General features: G+C 37.2%; 1 protein-coding gene across 1 annotated transcript in view; it reads right to left on the reverse strand.

Annotated features, from left to right (window-relative positions):
• The window catches only part of THSD7B (thrombospondin type 1 domain containing 7B), a 759,038-nt gene that overhangs the window by 340,472 nt on the left and 397,773 nt on the right, over positions 1-20,793 (reverse strand). The window contains exons 10-11 of the mRNA XM_047871837.1: positions 15,540-15,669; positions 10,721-10,824 (exon numbers count right to left, since the gene is read on the reverse strand). Coding sequence (XP_047727793.1) covers positions 10,721-10,824; positions 15,540-15,669 — 234 coding nt within the window. The remainder of the gene's footprint in view (positions 1-10,720; positions 10,825-15,539; positions 15,670-20,793) is intronic.

The raw sequence follows: 20,793 nt of genomic DNA on the forward strand, positions 1-20,793 counted from the left end.
GGATCTTTTCAATTTGTCACTGTCCTTTGCTCTGTATATATATTTGGTGACTAAGTACCACTGATTTTTTTTCTTAAATGCCTTTATATATATATACATATATATATATACTTTCTAATGCATTCCCAAAGTCAATATTCTGGTATAGGCTTTCAGAACTCCTTGTGATATAATTACAAAACCTCAGTGAACCTTAAATTTCTTAGTTTTAGTAGCTACTTTCAATATATTGCTATGAGGTTGATCATTCTATGAACCTATTGAGTTGTATTGACTTTAATAGGTTTTTAATTCTCAATCCTCATGCATCTTGGTTAAAAGATTGGGTTCTTTTTTCCCACCACATGACCCTTAAAACCGTGGTTGGCCTAAAAAGGTACTTGTTTTGCAACTTTGGTATCTATTTGAACTCAGAGTAGTGGTTTGTCTGAGTTTTGATGCTCCTCTGTCAGTTTTCAGAGCCTCTACAGTGAACAGAGACTCCTCCTCCTCTCACTGCTACTAGACTGCCTGATGGAATTTCTGTTTTCTTTTAAAATGTACAAACATTACTTCTTTCTGACACAATCCTAAGATGGCTCCTGGGATAACCAGAAATGAATACTTTGACCTTAGTAACCTGAGAGCTAAGGGAAGCCAAGAGATTCACATCTATTTGAAGAGACTGAATTCGGGTCTTGGACAAGAGAAGTATAATCTTATTACACTTACACAGTTTGCAGTAGACTTTGAAATTCATATTAACATTCCTGAAGGGAATATAGTTCTGTAACTGAGAGCCATGCAATCAGAAGAGAAAATTATTGCTCCGAGTTTAGCAAATGATTGCATTACTCAAATAAAGAAAATAAAAAAAATTACCCCCTACCCATTCCCTCCCCTGAGACCCATTTCATCAGGGAAATATCTGCTAGGGATGTGAGTAGGTAGACTTCAGAGTTACTTTGTACTTTGTATTACAGCTTTTATGTTAAAAAATGGAGAGGCTGGTGAAAGACAACATCTCTGAATCTGCATTTAGTTAATAATGTGTTACTAAAGCATCATGCCTTAGGTCACTCACCTCCTTTAATATTTAGTTTTAATTTATTGCCAACTTTTAAAAAATGTGAATATTCTACCTGCAGCAACCATGAAAGCTCCAAAGCTAATCTTATTCTAAAACATGAAAAGGAAATAAAAAATAACTCCCAGAATCATCATTCACTTATATAAAAATGCAATCTTTGCTATAAGTTTAACACTTTACTCTTTAAACCAATGCCTATGGTATTATAAAAACCATTCTTTTGTTAAAATCTGAGGATATTTTAATTTAGAGAGTAGCCCTACACTGTCACTTTAATTCTACATTCTATCCTGAACTTCCTTGTATTTTCACACTTAAAAAGACCATAGTTGGAGGAGATGTTTTTAAAGTTCCTTAAAAAATATTTATAACTGCTCATTTTTAATCAGGTGCTAATTAATAAGATAACAAAAAAAACATGATGTCCTCCAATTGGTTCTTCCTGTGTTGAAGTCAGAACTGAAGTCAGAAATCACCCCAAGGATGATCTTTAATACAAAGAATATTGGGGTATCATCATTTTTCCTGTGACATGAGCAGTTATTAAAAATGATATCACAAGTTATTGAAAATAGTGTTGTTTACAATGGAGTACTACATGGCAATGCTAAAGAACGAAATATGGCCCTTTGTAGCAACGTGGATGGAACTGGAGAGTGTGATGCTAAGTGAAATAAGCCATACAGAGAAAGACAGATACCATATGTTTTCACTCTTAGGTGGATCCTGAGAAACTTAACAGAAACCCATGGGGGAGGGGAAGGAAAAAAAAAAAAAGAGGTTAGAGTGGGAGAGAGCCAAAGCATAAGAGACTCTTAAAAACTGAGGACAAACTGAGGGTTGATGGGGGATGGGAGGGAGGGGGGGTGGGTGATGGGTATTGAGGAGGGCACCTTTTAGGATGAGCACTGGGTGTTGTATGGAAACCAATTTGACAATAAATTTCATATATTGAAAAAAAAAAAAGAAAATAGTGTTGTGCATTGCCTAGATTGAAAACCTTAGTACACTGATTTGGGATCTCAACTGGTGTCATGCCGTGGCTTCTTGAAATTGACAAGAAAGATACCATCACATGTCTGCCCATTTAAGAAACAGTTACATCTGTGGAAAGAATTCCTGAGGCAGCTACAGTTACCCCCCATTCTCTACTGGAAATGCCCACAATTCATAGCTCATTTTGTTCTCCTTGAATTAAACAGAAATTACTCCACTTTCATTCCCAGCAAACTTTCCCCTATCTCCTCCCACACCAAAAATAAAACAAAAATAGAAAAGACTATCTCTGCTTTGATTATTGCTCATAGTTTAAACCTATATATTTTTCTTCTGTGAATCTACCAAAATGATTTCTATTTTTTCTTGTAGATAAATATGAAAAAGACAAAATGTGAGCAACTTATAAGGTTGAATGACTATGACTTTCTCCATCTAGAGAATAAGAGAACCAGGGGTGCCTGCGTGGCTCAATCAGTTAAGCACCTGACCAGCTCAGGTCATGATCTCATGGTTCATCAGTTTGAGCCCTGCATTGGGCTCTGTGCTGATAGTTCAGAGCCTGGACCCTGCTTTGGATTCTGTGTCTCCCTCTCTCTCTGCCCTTCCCCTGCTCGTGCCCTGACTCTCTCTCTCAAAAATAAATAGACATTAAAAAAATTTTAAAATAAAAACTTAAAAAAAAGACTAGAGATACTCTATTCCTTTCTTAAAATGCAAATATTTTTGGTATCAGAAAGAACATGACTAGTTGACTGTTTAAACATTTTATTAACAGGCCATAATTATTTCTCTATTTCAGAATGTTATGTTTTTTGGGCACCTGGATGCTCACTCAGTTAAATATCCATCTTTTGATTTTGGTCCTGGGATCAGGTCATGATCCCAGGGTTGTGGGATAGAGCCCCTCATCAGGTTCCTTGATGAGCATGGAATATGCTTGAGATTCTCTCTCTCTCCCTTTGTCCCTCTCCTCTGTTTGCTTGCAATCTCTCTCTCTCTTTCTCTCTAAAATAAATAATAATTAAGAAATTAAAAATGTATGTGTTTTATTGTGTTTCTGTGTGTTTTCCAGACAAATGTTGGCTAAGGGGCTGGTAGTGGGTCAATATCTTTAACTTTCTCCCCATGAAGACAATATAACCAGAGAAGAACATTTTTTGGTCATAAAATTAGAGTACTTGGACCTACAATATGAGTAGTTTCCTCTTAATTCAGCTTATGTAATATCTTTATTTCCTGTTTGATAGGGATATATAGTTTATATTTATATAATTTATATAATCCTGCAAAAAGTATATAAATCAATTTTTAAAGATTTAACCACACATTAAAAGCCTTTTAAAAGTATGGAGTTCCCTCAAAAAGTTAAAAATAGAACTACTCCATGATTCAGCAATTGCACTACTAGGTATTTACCCAATGAATAAAAAAATACTAATTCAAAGGGATCCATTCACCCCAATGTTTATAGCAAAATTATCTGCTATAGCCAAATTACGGAAACAGCCCAAATGTCCATCAACTGATGAGTGGATAAAATAGAGGTGATAAATATATACACACAGTGGGATATTACCCAGCAATTAAAAAATAATGGAATCTTGCCATTTTCAATGACATGGATGGAGCTAGAGAGTATTATGCTAAGTGAAATAAGTCACTCAGAGAAAGACAAATACCATATGACTTCACTCATATGTGGAACTTAAGAAACAAAACAAATGAGCAAAGGGAAAAGAGAGAGAGAGAGAAGAGAGAGGGAGGCAAATCAAGAAACAGACCTTAACTATAGGAAAAAAAAAAAAAACAACAACTGATGATTACCAGAGGGGAGGTGGGTGGGGGCATGGGTGAAATAGTTGATGGGGATTAAGCAGTGCACTTGTGATGAGCACTGGGTGATGTATGGAAGTGTTGAATCACTATATCGTACACATGAAACTAATATTAAACTGCATGGTAGCTAACTAGAATTTAAATTAAAACTTAAGGGGCGCCTGGGTGGCGCAGTTGGTTAAGCATCCGACTTCAGCCAGGTCACGATCTCGCGGTGCGTGGGTTCGAGCCCCGCATCGGGCTCTGGGCTGATGGCTCAGAGCCTGGAGCCTGTTTCCGATTCTGTGTCTCCCTCTCTCTCTGCCCCTCCCCCGTTCATGCTCTGTCTCTCTCTGTCCCCCAAAAAATAAATAAACGTTGAAAAAAAAATAAATTAAAACTTAAAAAAAAGAAGGAAATAAGGTGAAATAAAGCCTACTTTACTAAAATGGCAGACACACACAAATACATATTTCATGTGAATTTTCATTTTTGAATACCTGGTATTATTGCTTTACTATTAGAGTTTAGACTACTTTTTTTTTTCCTTAGCTCTTGCCTATTTCTAACCCTCTTCCTTTTTAAGAAACTCATTTTGAAATTGGATTATTTTGCCAATTTTTTTTTTCTGGAAAAGACCTTTATTTAAAGAGATCCCTTGGATGCAAAGAAAACACACAGATTCCATCAAAACTACTGTATAAGCAGACTTTGCTTCTCTCAGAGACAAAAATTAAGGAAGAACAAAAAGATATGACAAAGATAGAATTCTGCCTGCATTGGTCCACATAAATATTACTCAGTAAAAACAAAGAAGAATACAGGTACTTCATGGAAGTCAAGGATATCTGAAGCAGGACAGCTTTGATCTCCAGCACCTATTATGCCTCTATCACAGCGGAATCTATATCTCATTCCTATTTATGATAGAGTATACTCACAAGCTTATAAAGGAAAAGAAAAGTATTATCCAAAAGAAAACACACTGGCAAGGCCGTTGGTCAGTTTTAAAATAGTCACTGTGAATAGCGTAAATCAGACCATATCAGTCCACAGACAAATTCAGTCCCCTTCTAGGACTGCCAATATCTTTAACTTTTTTCTTTTTTATGCTAAAATTGTACCATTTAAGGGAAGTTTCCTCAAGGTATGTGAGAATACTGAAGTTTATTCCTCTGATATTTTCATTTGCCATAAATATTGAGCTACCATGCCTTCTTTATTCAGATTAAATACTGGAAGCTGGGCAGGGAGGATACCTGGCTCTCCCTACAGTATGGGACAGCTTGGACAGTGGAACCCCAAACACCCATTTCTTTGGAGGTGGTGTAGACATTTAGCTCCGGCTGTAATTCTACTTGCCCTTCTATTTTCCTTTCTTTCTTTTTTATATAAATGTATTCTTACTGTAAATGATTAACCAAGTCACCAATACAAACAATGACATAAAACAAGGAGTTCCTCTGTTGTGAACAGTGTAATGGCTTAGAAATCATAAAAGACCTCTCACACGAAAAAAAATGGATAAAACATATATCTTCTAAATGTATCATTGCGCTGGCCCCAAAGAAAATAATCCATAAAGCACAAAACAAAGTAAAAGCTTGGGATGCAAGGTAAACAAGAAAGACAACCTTCATCCTGAAGGCTTCTACCAAATCTTGTAGGCCCCAGTTTCCATTGTTATGTCTTTAAGTACTGCTATGGAGAATCTTATGAAGGGCCCCATAGAACAATAATGATGACAAAGGCTAGCCCTTGGTGTATGGATGAACTAGAAATAAACATGCAAAGCAAAATGCCTTAGCAAGGCCACTTGCATATCTAAAACTGAACACTGGATGGCGGTGGGGGAGGGGGTCTCTTCTGAGAATTTATTACCCCAAGCTGGCCTTTCCATGATTTTATGGTCTAAATTCATACTCCCTCTGTGACTCAAAAGCTCCTCAAAGAAAATTTATATTTAAACTGTTTTTGGATTGATAGGGCATCCATGGACTGAAAAGTTTAAAAGACACCTGGCTAGCATGCTAAAGCAGGTAGAAGAAGGGAACTGATGGTCTCTTAATTCCTTATTTGGACTTCCTTTTGATCTTCCTGATTTGAGGCTAACACTTCATCTCCACTCTCCTCTGCCTGTTGTTCAAAGTATACAATTCTTCTGGTTTTATATCACCAGAGAATAGATCTCCAGGCTCCCAAAAGAATAGGAAGAGGGTGACATTGCTCACTGCTCTTAAATCAGACATTCAAAAGCCCCTGTGTTTTTCTCCCACCCCCAAAACACACACACACACACACACACACACACACACACACACACTTGCATACTTCCTTCTGCAGGATATGGTACCTTTCTGGAGTTCTCTAGGACAAATCACTTTATTTCCCTTCATCCCCACACCTTCACCCCTGCCAAACTGCCAAACTTAGGCATAATCTTGTTCTGCAAACTACTTTACCATATCTCCATTCACTTTCCTTTTTTTTCATTTTTTAATGCTTATTTTTGAGAGAGATAGAGCATGAGCAGGAGAGGGTGAGAGGGAGAGAGACAGAGACAGAGACAGAGACAGAGAAACAGAGAGACAGAGACAGAATCCAAAGCAGGCTCCAGGCTCTGAGCTGTCAGTACTGAGCCTGACATGGGGCTCGAACTCAAGTGCGAGATCATGACCTGAGCCGAAGTCAGATGCTTAACCAACTGAGCCACCCAGGGGCCCCTCCATTCACTTTCTAAGTCATATATTGTGATTGATGTTACAGATATCTCCTCATTTACTTGAAGGTGAGTTTATTGTGCTTCCTGTTCTCTGGAGCAATTTTATAAAAGAGATCTACTGGAGATTAATTTTATATTATGGTTTCATGTTGTCCTTGCTGGTATCGAAGATATTTTAGAGAAAAACTGGAGTAGATGTTTCTTTCCTTCACTATCTTAAAATTGGAGACCCATCCCACTACTTTAAAATTACAAGTTTTCCAATAAATAAACACTAGAAATTTTCTAATATTGGTGTCTAATTTAGAGAAAACTCAAGAAAATCACTTGCCTAGTCTAAGGGACAATCAGTTCTCCAGCTAGAATCCATGTAAATTGAAATCCAAAATAGAATTATTTGAGGACAGATAAAATAATTTGCCATTTATGTGATAAGATTCTATACCTTAGGAGCCACATCTCTTCACAAATTACTAAATGGTTTTGCAATGAAAACCAATCATTATGATACCCTAGTATCAAAGTGTCAAAGTCTAGGCCACCATATAGAATTTTGTGTTGTGCACCACACAAAAGTACCATTTTTAAAAAATTTCACTCCTGTACATATTGCTAATCAAGATATGTTACAGAAATTTTCCAGCATAAAGTAGGCAAAGGTCTTATAATTACAAGATCATATTATTACAACAATTTTGGAAGTAAAATGTTTTAAGGAGGCGCTCCCTTCCCTTAATTTACAGTCAGTATATAGCCTCATAGCAGTCCTGAATAAAACTACCTGGCCAATAAAATTCACATGTATAAATGTTCTTAGACATTATTTACAAAGTGTAATTGTTATAAACTGATGTGATCCCAAATTTCTTTCTTAAAGCTCCAACCCCAAATAATAGTATATTTGAAAATAATAAAAACCACCAGAAACAGTTTGCTTTTAGGTAGCAAGGCCAACAACATGCCTTTCCTGTCCTTAGGGGTGTATTGACTCTTCAGCCTTATTTCATAATTTAGTTTATGGGCATCTTGACTGTCTTTTCCTTCTGCAAGATAGCAAACTAGTCCATTACATTGATTACATTATTCTGAATGGATCTAGTGAGTAGGAAGTAACAACTACCCTAGATATTTTGGCAGGACATTTTGACATCAGTGGATAAGAAATGAATCTGAAAAAACTCAGGGACCTTCTATCTCAGGGAAATTTCTAGAGGTCCAGTGGTGTGAGCTGTGCCAAGATATCCTTTCTATGAGGAAGAATGAGTTTTTGCATTTGGCCCCTCCTGCAACCCAAACTAGGCACAACACCTAGTGGGCCTCTTTGGATTTTGGAGGCAACATATTCCTTATCTGAGTGTGTTAGTATCACCTATTTGCCAAGAGACTCACAGAGCTGCTAGTTTTTAGTGGGTACCAGAATAAGAAAAATCTCTATAATAGTCTAGGCTACTCTGCATACTGTTCTGACAGTTGGGCCACATTATCCAGCAAATTCAGTGCCACTGAAGTATCAGTAGCAGACAGGAACACTGTTTGCAGGTTTTAGCAGGCTTCTATAAGTGAGTCACGGGATAGGTCCTTAGGATTTTGGAGCAAAGCCCTGTCATTCTGTGCACATAACTATTATTTGAATGAAACACCTCCTCACCTGATACTGTGTCTTGGCAGAGAATGAAGGCTTAATCATGGGTCACCAACTTATCATGAAACTCAAGATGCCCATCATGAACTGGGTGTTACCTAATCCACCAAGCCACAATGTAAGGTATCATCAAATATAAGTCGTATATAGATATCTGGGCCCTTGTAGGCCCTGAAGGCACACGTATGTTACATGAATAAGTAGGCAAATATCTATGGTTCCTACTTCTGCTACACTACCTGCTCTCTCCCACCTTATACCTATGGTCTCATGGAGAGTTCCCTACAATCAGTTGACAGAAGAAGAAAAGACTCTAGCCTAGTTTACAGCTGGTTCTGCACAATATATAGGCACGACACAAAAATGGACAGCTAAAGCACTATAGTCCCATTCTGAGATACCCCTGAAAAGAGAGGTATCTTCCTCTTCCCAGTGGATAGAAGATAAAACTGTATACCTGGTTGTCCACTTTTCTTGGAAGGATAAATGGCCAGTTATGTGATTATATACAGATTCATGGACTGTGGCCAATGGTTTTGCTGTATGGTCAGGGTCTTGGAAGGAACATGATTGCAAAGTTGGTGAAAAGTAAACCTGAGGAAGAGGGATATATATAGACCTCTCTATATTGGGGAAAATGAGAAGATATTTGAGTCCCAAGTGAAAGCTCACCAAAGGGTGACTTCACCAAAGGAATATTTAACAATTAAATGGACAGGATGATCTGTTCTATGGAGACCAGTCACCTCAGTCATCCCTCTTTCCCCAGTTACTCCTGTCATCATCGAATAGGTTCATGAACAAAGTAGTCATGGTGGCAGGAATGATGGTTATCCACAGGCTCAGCAACATGGACTTCCACTCACCAATGTCAACCAGACTATGGACATCACTAAGTGCCCAATATGACAGCAGAAGAGACCAACACTAAGTCCCCAATATGGCACCACTCCCCAGAGTGATGAACCAGCTACATGGGAGCAGTTTGATTACATTGGACCACATCCACTGCAGAAGGGGAAGTGTTTTGTTACTACTAGAATAGATATTTAACCTGGATATACATTTCCCTTCCCTGAAAACAATGCTTCTGCCAAAACTACCATCCATGGACTTACAGTATATCTTATCCATAGTCATGGTATTCCACACAGGATTGCTTCTGATCAAGGAACTCACTTCACAACAAACAGTGTTGCAATGGGCCTATTCTCATGGAACTCACTAGTCATACCGTGTTTCCCACAGTCCTGAAGCAGCTGGCTTGATAGAATGGTGGAAAGGTCTTTTGCAGACTCAGTTATAATACCAGTTAGGTGTTAATACCTTGCAGGGCTGAGACAAGGTTTTACAGAAGGCTGTATATGCTCTGAATAAGCACCCAATTTTTGATACTGTCTCTCCAATAGGCAGGAATCAAGGGGAAGGAATAAATGGGGGTGGCATAACTCACTATTACCCTTGGTGACTCACTAGTAAAACATTTGTTTCCTGTCTCTTGCAATCTTATGTTCTGCTGCCCTTATAGGTCTTTGTTCTGAAGGAAACAGTGCTTCCACTAGGAGATACAATAAGATTCCATTGATCCAGAAGTTAAGATTGCCACCTGGTCATAGTGGACTCCTCACAGCTCTGAATCAACAAACAAAGCAGGGAGTTATTGTGCTGGTTGTAATGACTGATACTAACCAATACAATAACCTACACAACAGGAAGAGACAATTCTAAATACGGCTTTTAGAAAAATTATAAAACAAGTATAATGCAGTTGATTCCACAAGGTCTGATTTTGCTACATATATCCCTTTAGCAACAAAGTGGTTAGATTTTAAGAATAAAGCACTTCTTATCAAGCTTCATTTGACTGGTACCTGGATTATGAATGAAATAGAAAAGTGAGCAGCCTGATGAGTCTCTGAGTGCTTTTCAGAGATTTCAATATGCCATACCTTGGCATTGATGATTAAAAGCACTTCTACTTCGATCCAGATGCTTATTCACAGGAATAAGATAGCTCCTTTCTATGTATATTATATATATAACATATAGTAATTATGCATATAACAATTACATTCAAGTCATGCTTATTAAGATTTGTCAATTGATTCAGTTATCCTTAATTCATTTAGCAAACATTAAATTAGCACCTAAAAAGTGCAATGTATATTGTTGGGTCTAATCATAGACATATTCTTCATTCCTTGGATCATGTCCGGCATGTGTCTGGAACATCAGCATTGGGATATGCAAATAACTAAGAATTCGCTTACAGATATTCGCTTACATTGCACTAGTTCACAGATACACTAGCTGGTTATGGTTAAAAGAGAGTATAATATCAACAATAATTCCAAACTTAAACTCAAATACTGATAAATATAAATAATGTAATCCAATATCATAATTATTCAAATATAAAATAAACAATAGTCTATAAGAAAAACATAAAAAAACTGTTTTAAAATGCCCTTACCTCTTGTTTGTATCCCCTTTCCACAGGCTTCACTGGTACCCATTATCCCCTGCCTGACAGACTCTGGCACCAAGATACAAGGACTCCATTTCTGTGGCTTCCACCTGTGATTACAAAGAACAGCGGACTAAAAATTTCACCATGACAAACATACAAAAGAAATATAAAAATAAGTGAATTTGAAATCCAAAAGCACAAAAACAGTAATTCAATAAAAATGTATATAAATTCAATGTGATAAAATGGAACTCTGGCACATAATAGGGAGGACAAGAGTCTACTCTGTCCCAGGTTCATGGTTAATGCAGCATTTCCATTATTTTAAATGTGGACATTTCCCATATAAGCTGTAGTCCATATACCAAAGTGGCAGTAAATATCTTTAAAAGCACGGATCAAATCTAGAAGGCTTACCCTCCTTATCAACTTAAAATCATATGAAGAAGGAGGAGGAGGAGGAGAAGCAGAAGGAGACAATGATGATGGTGATGGGGAGGAGGAAGGAAAAGGAAGAGAAGAAGGAGAAGACAGAGAGAGTGAGAGAGGGAGGGAGAGAGAAAATCCTTATGTTCCATTGTATCTTTAGAGAGTCAGGGTTTAAACATCTGAAAGTTTGGGGTGCAAACTTTCACACTCAATCTTCCACTTCAACAATTGTTATAAGGTATTTTCTAAGACTTTAAAGTGACTCATACATCTCAATAGGGAGGTGGGGAGCCACAGGGACCCATCTTATGTGATAGTTCATCTCATGGAAGAGGAATAGATCCATTTCTGATGAATTATCAATATTTCTATTCCTCAAAGGAAATATTCTGTAAGGAAGGCGTATGGTTTCCCACTGTTTTCCTTTCTCAGGTAAACAAAACTTTCTATTTTTATGACCCACAGGACAGACTGACTTATATCCTTAAAACTGTCTCTTCAGAATGTTCCCAAAAACCCAAACTCTAAGTGTAACCACAAATTCTGCTCCTTCCTTAGTATATGTTGACACTTTTTTCATATGTGCCAATACCTCTAATAATAGATATTACTTCAAAAAATGAAACAGGGGAGCCTGGGTGGCTCAGTAGGTTAAGCATCCGACTTCAGCTCAGGTCATGATCTCACAGTTTGTGGGTTCAAGCCTCACATCAGGCTCTGTACTGACAGCTCAGAGCCTGGGGCCTGCTTCAGATTTTGTGTCCCCCTCTCTGCCCCACCCCTGCTTGTGCTCTCTGTCTTTCAAAAATAAATAAAAATTAAAAAACAAAAACAAAAAAATGAAAGAGAAACATGAAGCAAAAATATTATTGACCAGTTTTTCAAGATGAAAAAATTCTAGAGAACTTCTATATCTGGTCAATAATATTACATATATATTATATTACAAAACTGGTCAATAATATATATTACATTACAAAACTTGTCAATAATATTACATATGTGTGTGTGTGTACGTGTGTGTATAAAATCATTGATCTCACTCAAGTGGACATCATACTGTCAATAGTTGAGGGATTGGAGAGAAATCAAGAAACAGCTAAACAGAAAAACAGAAAAATTTGGCATTTAAAGAAATCACTCCTTAATTTTAAATAGTTGTAAGTTTACCTTGCATATGCATAGATGCATTTAGTATAATTCTAAAACACAGAAACTGGGGGCGCCTGGGTGGCGCAGTCGGTTGAGCGTCCGACTTCAGCCAGGTCACGATCTCACGGTCTGTGAGTTCGAGCCCCACGTCGGGCTCTGGGCTGATGGCTCAGAGCCTGGAGCCTGTTTCCAATTCTGTGTCTCCCTCTCTCTCTGCCCCTCCCCCGTTCATGCTCTGTCTCTCTCTGTCCCAAAAATAAATAAACGTTAAAACACAGAAACTGAAATGGTAAGGGGTTTCAGGGCAATTTTTCAACTGGGATGTATCATTCATTCAGATCCCTTAAGTTTACTAAGACTTTCTAGATTGAAATGAGATCATGGTGTTCAGTCTAGTTTAGTGTGCTGCATAAACTGAAATATAAGGAATTTTCAGGACTTGTTAAACTCAGTCTTGGAATGATAAACTTGGCCCCATAAAGGTTAAGTGAAATTACTCAGATTTCACAACTCAGCAGGCCAGTTATCCCTCCTAAATTCTCGGATCCTTAGCCATAGACTCTTGACCCCACATTAATTCTATATAAGGATACATCTTCATGTTTTTTTCCCTTTTGCTTATTAACTTAATGTGTTGGAGATGTTCAAATTCACAGAAAAATTTCTACAGACATTTTGATTCTATTTTAAATGGTAAACATGTGAATACGTTACCTTAATGGAGTAAAAGAAGAATCCGAAGAAAATGATACAGGTCTGTATTAACTCAGCTCCCTAACATACCGGTGAAAAGGGATACAAAACTAAATTGGAATATTGCTTAAAATTAAAGGGTGTTTTATTGAGGAGCAGAGAATCTTGCTGATAACTTGTACACATATTAACCTCAGCATCAGGAGAAATGATACAATGATCCAATCCAGACACAGCAAAACTGGTTTCTGGGGAAAATGGCAGGAGGTCAATGATGGAAACGAGTTTAAACATGAATGGCTAAAATGGAGTGCAACCAGGGAGTTCAGAGAGTGAACAATAGAAAGGAAAATCTCACTAACAGCTTCTAGGATTTTCTCTGATTATAATAGACCTGGGATTACAAAAACTTCTAATAACGTTTAATTTGGCTAATTTTTTTTCAATTGGCTACTTTCCCCAAGAGCTCTTTTGGTGGGCCCAGAAGTTTCAATATTTATATATAGTATAAAGGGATGAATATTGACAGTGTTTCCACAGCAGCCCTGTGGTTAATGAAGCAACTGGTAGTCTGGGCATGTTCCCAGTGTTTATTCACATCCTACTTAAACTGGCCACTTGGTAGAAACAATAATAATAAAGGATTATAAAGCTGATAGTCATTTAGACTCTTCAGTGGCACTCTATCTAATGTGAGGAGCCTTCTTAAAAAAGAGAGGGGGGTGCACCTGGGTGGCTCAGCCCGTTAAGCCTCAGACTCTTGATTTCAGCTCATGTCATGATCTCATGGTTTACAAGATAGAGTTCCACATCAGGCTCTGTGCTGACAGGGTGGAGTCTGCTTGAGATTCTCTCTCTCCTTCTCTCCCTGCCCCCTCAGCCCCCACTGCTCATGCTCTCTCTTTCTCAAAGTAAATAAATAAACTTTAACAAAAAGAGAGAGAAAGAAGGAAAAAAAAAAACTTGTGTCCTCTGGAATAAATTAGCTCTTGAATTTCGTATCTTTAAGATATAGTTCCTCAAATAATCAGGAGAAACACTAGGCATTTTTGATAAAGGCATTTTTAAGTGTACTGATAACCACAGGAATTTTAAGACAGTGTTTTTTTCTTCACAAGTAAGTAAAACTCAACAGTGAATGATTTTAATCCAGATGTACTTTAAAGCAATGCTTCAATCCAACATTAAAAGGATAGATATTAATGACTAAACACACAAACCTCAGGCATTATTTTTATAAATAATAGTCCCCAAGTTGCCAAGAGGGAATATATTTTAAAAGTCATTTTCTTTTTTTTTAATTAAAAAAAATTCAACTTTTTGTTTATTTTTGAGAGAGAGAGAGACAGAGAGAGAGAGGGAAGACAGAGTGCGAGCAGGGAAGGGGCAGAGAGAGAGGGAGACACAGAATCTGAAACAGGCTCCAGGCTCTGAGCGGTCAGCACAGAGCCCGATGCAGGGCTCGAACTCATGAACCATGTGAGATCATGACCTGAGCTGAAGTCAGACACTTAACATAACCGACTGAGCCACTCAGGTGCACATTTTCTTTTCTTTTCTTTTTTCTTTTTTTTTAAATATTTTACCCAGAGGTTAAACTTTTTTATTTTCCCTAAGTAGTTTATTAAAATGTGTATATGACAAAAATTAAGAACCAAATTTTTTAAAAATAAAAGTAAATAATTATTTTAAAAGTAAATTTTTGGGGCGCCTGGGTGGCGCAGTCGGTTAAGCGTCCGACTTCAGCCAGGTCACGATCTCGCGGTCCGTGAGTTCGAGCCCCGCGTCAGGCTCTGAGCTGATGGCTCAGAGCCTGGAGCCTGTTTCGATTCTGTGTCTCCCTCTCTCTCTGCCCCTCCCCCGTTCATGCTCTGTCTCTCTCTGTCCCAAAAATAAATAAACGTTGAAAAAAAAAAAAAATTTATAAAAGTAAATTTTTGTTCTTAGTTCTTCATTAAAGGCTTTAGGATGAAAACAATAGAATGAAGTAAATTACATGTGTGTTTGTTTTCCAGGTAGTCTTTATCCTGAATCTCTTTGGATCCTAATCCTTAAAATTGACTGCCTAGGTGACAGAACTCCAGCAGCTCACTTAAAAGCAAACCATGTTTGTTTCTTTTTTTCTGATAATTAGACTTTCTTATTCCTTACTTCCTCAAAATACATTCAAAATAACAGGGGGAAATATTGAGGTATTAAAGATAAACATTACCTTATCTTCTTTCTCACTAAAAATCATAAACTTATGAAAGAAAATAAGTCATGGGCGCCTGGGTGGCGCAGTCGGTTAAGCGTCTGACTTCAGCCAGGTCACGATCTCCTGGTCCGGGAGTTCGAGCCCCGCGTCGGGCTCTAGGCTGATGGCTCAGAGCCTGGAGCCTGTTTCTGATTCTGTGTGTCCCTCTCTCTCTGCCCCTCCCCCGTTCATGCTCTGTCTCTCTCTGTCCCAAAAATAAATAAACGTTGAAAAAAAATTAAAAAAAAAAAAAGAAAATAAGTCATGATTTACACTAAAATCTAATGATTATTTTAAAAGGTAACTAATTACCGATATACAGGACATAATGAAATATCTTCACACTCTCGCTCTTCAAATAAAGTATCTGGGCATTCTTGGCCTCCGTTGGCTGCTTCCTGGATGATAATCCTATATCGAGACTGTTTAACCGTGGCATTTCCTAAAGTAAAGGAAAAATAAAATTATAGTGCCTTTTTATGTAGCTGCACGGAAAAATACAGGGTTAGTAGCAGGCAGGCAGGCATACAGGCAGGAAGGAGGGGAGGAAGGGAAGGGAAGAGAAGGAAAGGAAAGGGAAGGGAAGGAAGGGAAGGGAAGGGAAGGGAAGGGAAGGGAAAGGAAAAGGAAAAGGAAAAGGAAAAGGAAAAGGAAAAGGAAGGAAAAAAATAAAGAAACAAAGAAAGAAGGAGGTGAAGTAAAAACATGTGGTAAGACTACTTGGGGAATGAGAATGAGAAGCAAAGACCAGGGGTTAATAATATTATACCAATTCTCACTCCTATGAGATAGATAGTTAATACTCAATAATTGTCATTTCAAATCTATATGACCTAATATGCAAAGTGTTTCCCAATTGTCTTAATATGCTTTAAATTAATCAGAATTTATATTACCTATGGCATAAGAATTACATGGCATAATCTGAGAAACCACAGAAACCAACTTTGATCTCACAATAGCTCAAGGGCCTAGAGTTTTACTATGAGCAAATCACTTCCTCAGGAAAGGCATTTCCCTCTGGAAATACTCATTAAAATTAATACATTAGTAATTTATTTGTGGGTATTAGCTTCTTATAATATCTCTCGTTCATCATAACCTGAGACAATATGGATATAATTGTAATTTAGGGGAAAGGCACTAAAATTGTGACAAAACAAAATATTGTCTACTTCCTGGTTTGGCTAAAAAGCAGAAGTATTAATAGGCACCTCAATAAAGACAGCCAGTGTTCACTATCATTTTAATGGGCTGGGGCACTCATCTCATAATCTTTAGATGCCTTCTGATCAATAACAGCAACAAAAATCAGTTACAGTTACAATGGTGAGCAAATATTTCAACTGCTATGTGCAAAATATGCACTAGATATAAAAATGAAAATTCTTGAACTTACACAGAAAGAAAATGGGGCAGATAGAGATACAACAAATTTAAGACATTGGTAGAGCGAGAAATGTCAACAGTGTGCAGTACTAAGAGAGTACGAAGAAAGAATAATCATTTTTGTCTCTAGAAACCAGACAGTTCCTGGAGGAGACAGATTTTATTCTGGGACTTGAAATCTTAATAGAAAAAAAAAAAAGGTTGAAGTCATTTTAGGCCAAGGAAAGTCTGAGAAAAGGTACTCCTGAGACATAGATGGGTGCATGGAATTCATAGAGAAAGGCATGTAGGTGCATTTAGATGGAATGTGGATGTTCACATGTTGGAGGGTTACGAAGAATGGAGAGAAAGGGTGGTGTAGGAGAAAACGGAATTAATTAGTAAGTCTGGGACAGACCTAACCATGTTAAGAAGAAAATTTCTAGAAAGCCAGTAAACTAAGTGGAATGTGACAAAAGGGGGGGGGGGACTTTCAGTAAAATTATATATTCATGTGGTTTTAAAAAAATCATTAGTGGGGCGCCTGGGTGGCGCAGTCGGTTAAGCGTCCGACTTCAGCCAGGTCACGATCTCGCGGTCCGCGAGTTCGAGCCCCGCGTCGGGCTCTGGGCTGATGGCTCAGAGCCTGGAGCCTGTTACCGATTCTGTGTCTCCCTCTCTCTCTGCCCCTCCCCCGTTCATGCTCTGTCTCTCTCTGTCCCAAAAATAAATAAACGTTGAAAAAAAAAAATTAAAAAAATCATTAGTACCATGACTTACAATGAGAAAAAAACTGACCCACAACCAATTCCCTGTCCTCCTTCCAGAAGACTTTGAACTCTCTTTATTTAGTTCATCTGTGGTTATCTCCAAATCCATAAATAATAAACTTATGTCATTGCTTCTTGATTCATTAATTTTAGACATCATTTATTGACTTTCTGCTATAATGGATGGGAATTTACTTTGTACCACCTTTCAATTTTTTATAATTGTATCACTATGTTTATGCTTCTAATGGTTATTTAAAGGCTTTAAAAAAACATTTTTTTTCCAGTCCCACTCCTCACTCCTCCTGTCCTCTATCAGACCAGCCACCACGGTTCTAAAGAGTCTTCGTGGGTAAACAAGCTTCCTCTTCTCTTACCACCCACATTCCTGCTAAGTTAGGACAAGCTTTCTGTGCTGCATCATCAGTTTCTCTGATCTTTAGTCTTTGTCTATTAAGTTTTCATAAATGCATTTAGAGCTCTCATCCACTGATGGTCTTCTCTTTCTTATTATTTTTTTAACATGGGATTAGGGCTTTCACAACTCATTTCTGTTATTTTAATGAGATTATGGAAAGAAGAGAAACCAATGTACTTGTACATTTCATGATAATGAACTATAAGTTAAGCAGATGTATAGGATCTTTTCCATCTACTTACAGATCTATCCCCCTGATTTATATGCTGTCTACCCAGGGAACTGATCATAGAAGGACTGTATCAGTGATTCCCTTGTCCATTGACTTCTGGTTGGGTTTGGCCAACAGAGGGATGGGGAACACAATGTAAGAAAAAAGATGATAAGAGGAGAGAAAGATCAGGGAATTTATTCCACCAGATTTTATCTTCTAGATCACCTTAACTGGTTCTCTACACCAACCAAAAGGCATGGTTTCTGTGGAGTGGCTCTCTCATATAGCTGTAATCCTACTAATTGTTCCTACCTCTATCAAACTTCAGGCTCCTAAACATCACTACTTCAGGTACTGAATCATCCCCTGTTAGCTTATGTAATCCTTTCCAGTATTTTATAAATAGACCCTTCATTAATTTTTCCCCAGTTGCCCCATTTGAATGGGCCACCATTCCTGTTTTCTGCCAGAACATGCCAATAAAATAAGAAAGACATACTACTATATAGCAGGGAAGAATGTTATAATTGGCCCACTTCTAAAACTACTTAAGGTAGTGTGAGAAATATAAAATAGGAGTTTAAGAAGAAATAAAATAAGTGTAATTAAAATAGTTCTGGTGAAAAGCTGAGAGATTTTCCCTTAAGATCAAGTACAAGACAAAAATGCTCACCCTTGCCACTTTAATTCAACATAGTATTGGAAGTCATAGTTACAGAAATTAGGCAAGATAAAGAAATAAAAGGCATCCAAATTGGAAAGGAAGAGGTTAAAACTGTTACTATTTGCAGATGACATGATACCATAGATAGGAGGCCCTAAAGACTCCACCAAAAAACTGTTAGAACTAATAAATGAATTCAGTAAAGTTGCAGGATACAAAATTAACATACAGAATTTGGTTGTGTTTCTATGTAATAAAAAACAGCTATCAGAAAGAAAGACAAACTAAGAAAACAATCCTATTCATGACTACATCAAAAATAATAAAATACCAAAGATTAAATTTAACCAAGGAGACAGAAAACCTGTACTCTCAAACTTTAAGACACTTATGAAAGAAATTGAAGAAGATGAAAATAAATGGAAAGATATACCATGCTCATGGATTGAAAGTATTAATATTGTTAAAATGTCCATGCTACCCAAAACAATCTACAGATTCAAGGCAACCCCCATCAAAATGCCAATGGTATTTTTCACAGAACTAGAATAAGAAATCCTAAAGTTGTATAGAATTGCAAAAGATCCCAAATAGTCAAAGCAATCCTGAGGGGAGGTATCAATCATATTCTCTGGTTTCAAACTATACTATAAATCTACAGTAATCAAAACAGATGGTACTGGCATTAAAAAAAAGACATATAGATCAGAAATAAATCCATGCATATATGGTCAATTAATCTATGGCAAAACAGACAAAAACATGCAATGAGGAAAAGACAGTTTCTTCAAAAATTATGTCAGAAAAACTGGACAGCTACACGAAAAAGAATGAACCACTATCTTACACTATATACATCTTACACTATATACAAAACTATTTTAAAAATAAATTAACAGGATGCCTAGGTGGCTCAGTTGGTTGAGTGTCTGACTTTGGCTCAGGTCATGATCTCACAGTTTGTGGGTTTGAGTCCTGCATCAGGCTCTGTGCTGACCACTTGCTTGGAGCCTGGATCCTACTTCAAATTCTGTGTCTCCTTCGCTCTCTGCCCCTCCCCCACTCACTCTTTGTCTCGCTCTGTTTCTCAAAACTAAATAAATGTAAAAAAAATTTTTTTAATAAATTAACAACTTGTATATAACATCTGAAACCATAGAATCTCAAGAAAAAGGATAGGCAGTAAGCTCTGTGACATTGGTCTTAGAAATACTTTGTGGACCAGTTTCTCAGGCAAGAGTTAACAACAGTTAAAATAACAAATAGGAGTATATCAAACTAAAAAATTTTTGCACAGCAAAGTAAACCATCAACAAAATGGAATGACAACCTACTGAAAGAAGATATTTACAAATTATATATCCGAAAGGGTTTAATATGCGAAATATATAATGTACTTATTCAACTTCATAAAGAAAAAAAAAACAATTAAAACATGAGCAGTGGACGTAAATAGACATTTTCCAAGGAAGACATACAGATGGCCAACAGACACATGGAATGATGTTCAACATCACTAATGGTCAGAGAAGTGCAAATCAAAACCACAATGAGATATTACCTCACACCTGTCAAATTGGCTATTATGAAAAACACACACACAAAAATAACAAATGTTGGTGAGGATGTGGAGAAAAGGGAATGAAAACAGTATGGGGGCTTCTTAAAAAATTCAATGTAGAATTACCACAAAATCCAGGAATTCCACTTCAGGGTACTCATCCAAAAAAAAAAAAAAATGGAAACATCAATTCAAAGAGATATATGCATCCTTATGTTCACTGAGACCCTATTTACAATAGCAAAAATATGGAAGCAATTGTACTGTCCATCAATAGATGAATGGATAAAGAAATTATAGTATATATACAAAATAGAATATTATTCAGCCATAAAAAATTAAGATCTTGCCATTGCAACAACATGGAAGGAACTCAATGACATGCTAAACAAAAGTCCGACAGAGAATATATGTGGAATCTAAAAGCAACACAAACAAACAAAACAAAATAGGAACAGACTTGTAGGTAAAAGAAACAAACTATTGGTTACCAAAGTGGGCAGGGGTGGGGGGATGAAATAGGGAAAGTGGATTATAAGGTAAAAACTTCCAGTTATAAAATAAATAAGTC

Source organism: Prionailurus viverrinus, chromosome C1, assembly GCF_022837055.1.
Source record: "Prionailurus viverrinus isolate Anna chromosome C1, UM_Priviv_1.0, whole genome shotgun sequence".
In the NCBI taxonomy this organism is placed as follows: Eukaryota; Metazoa; Chordata; class Mammalia; order Carnivora; family Felidae; genus Prionailurus; species Prionailurus viverrinus.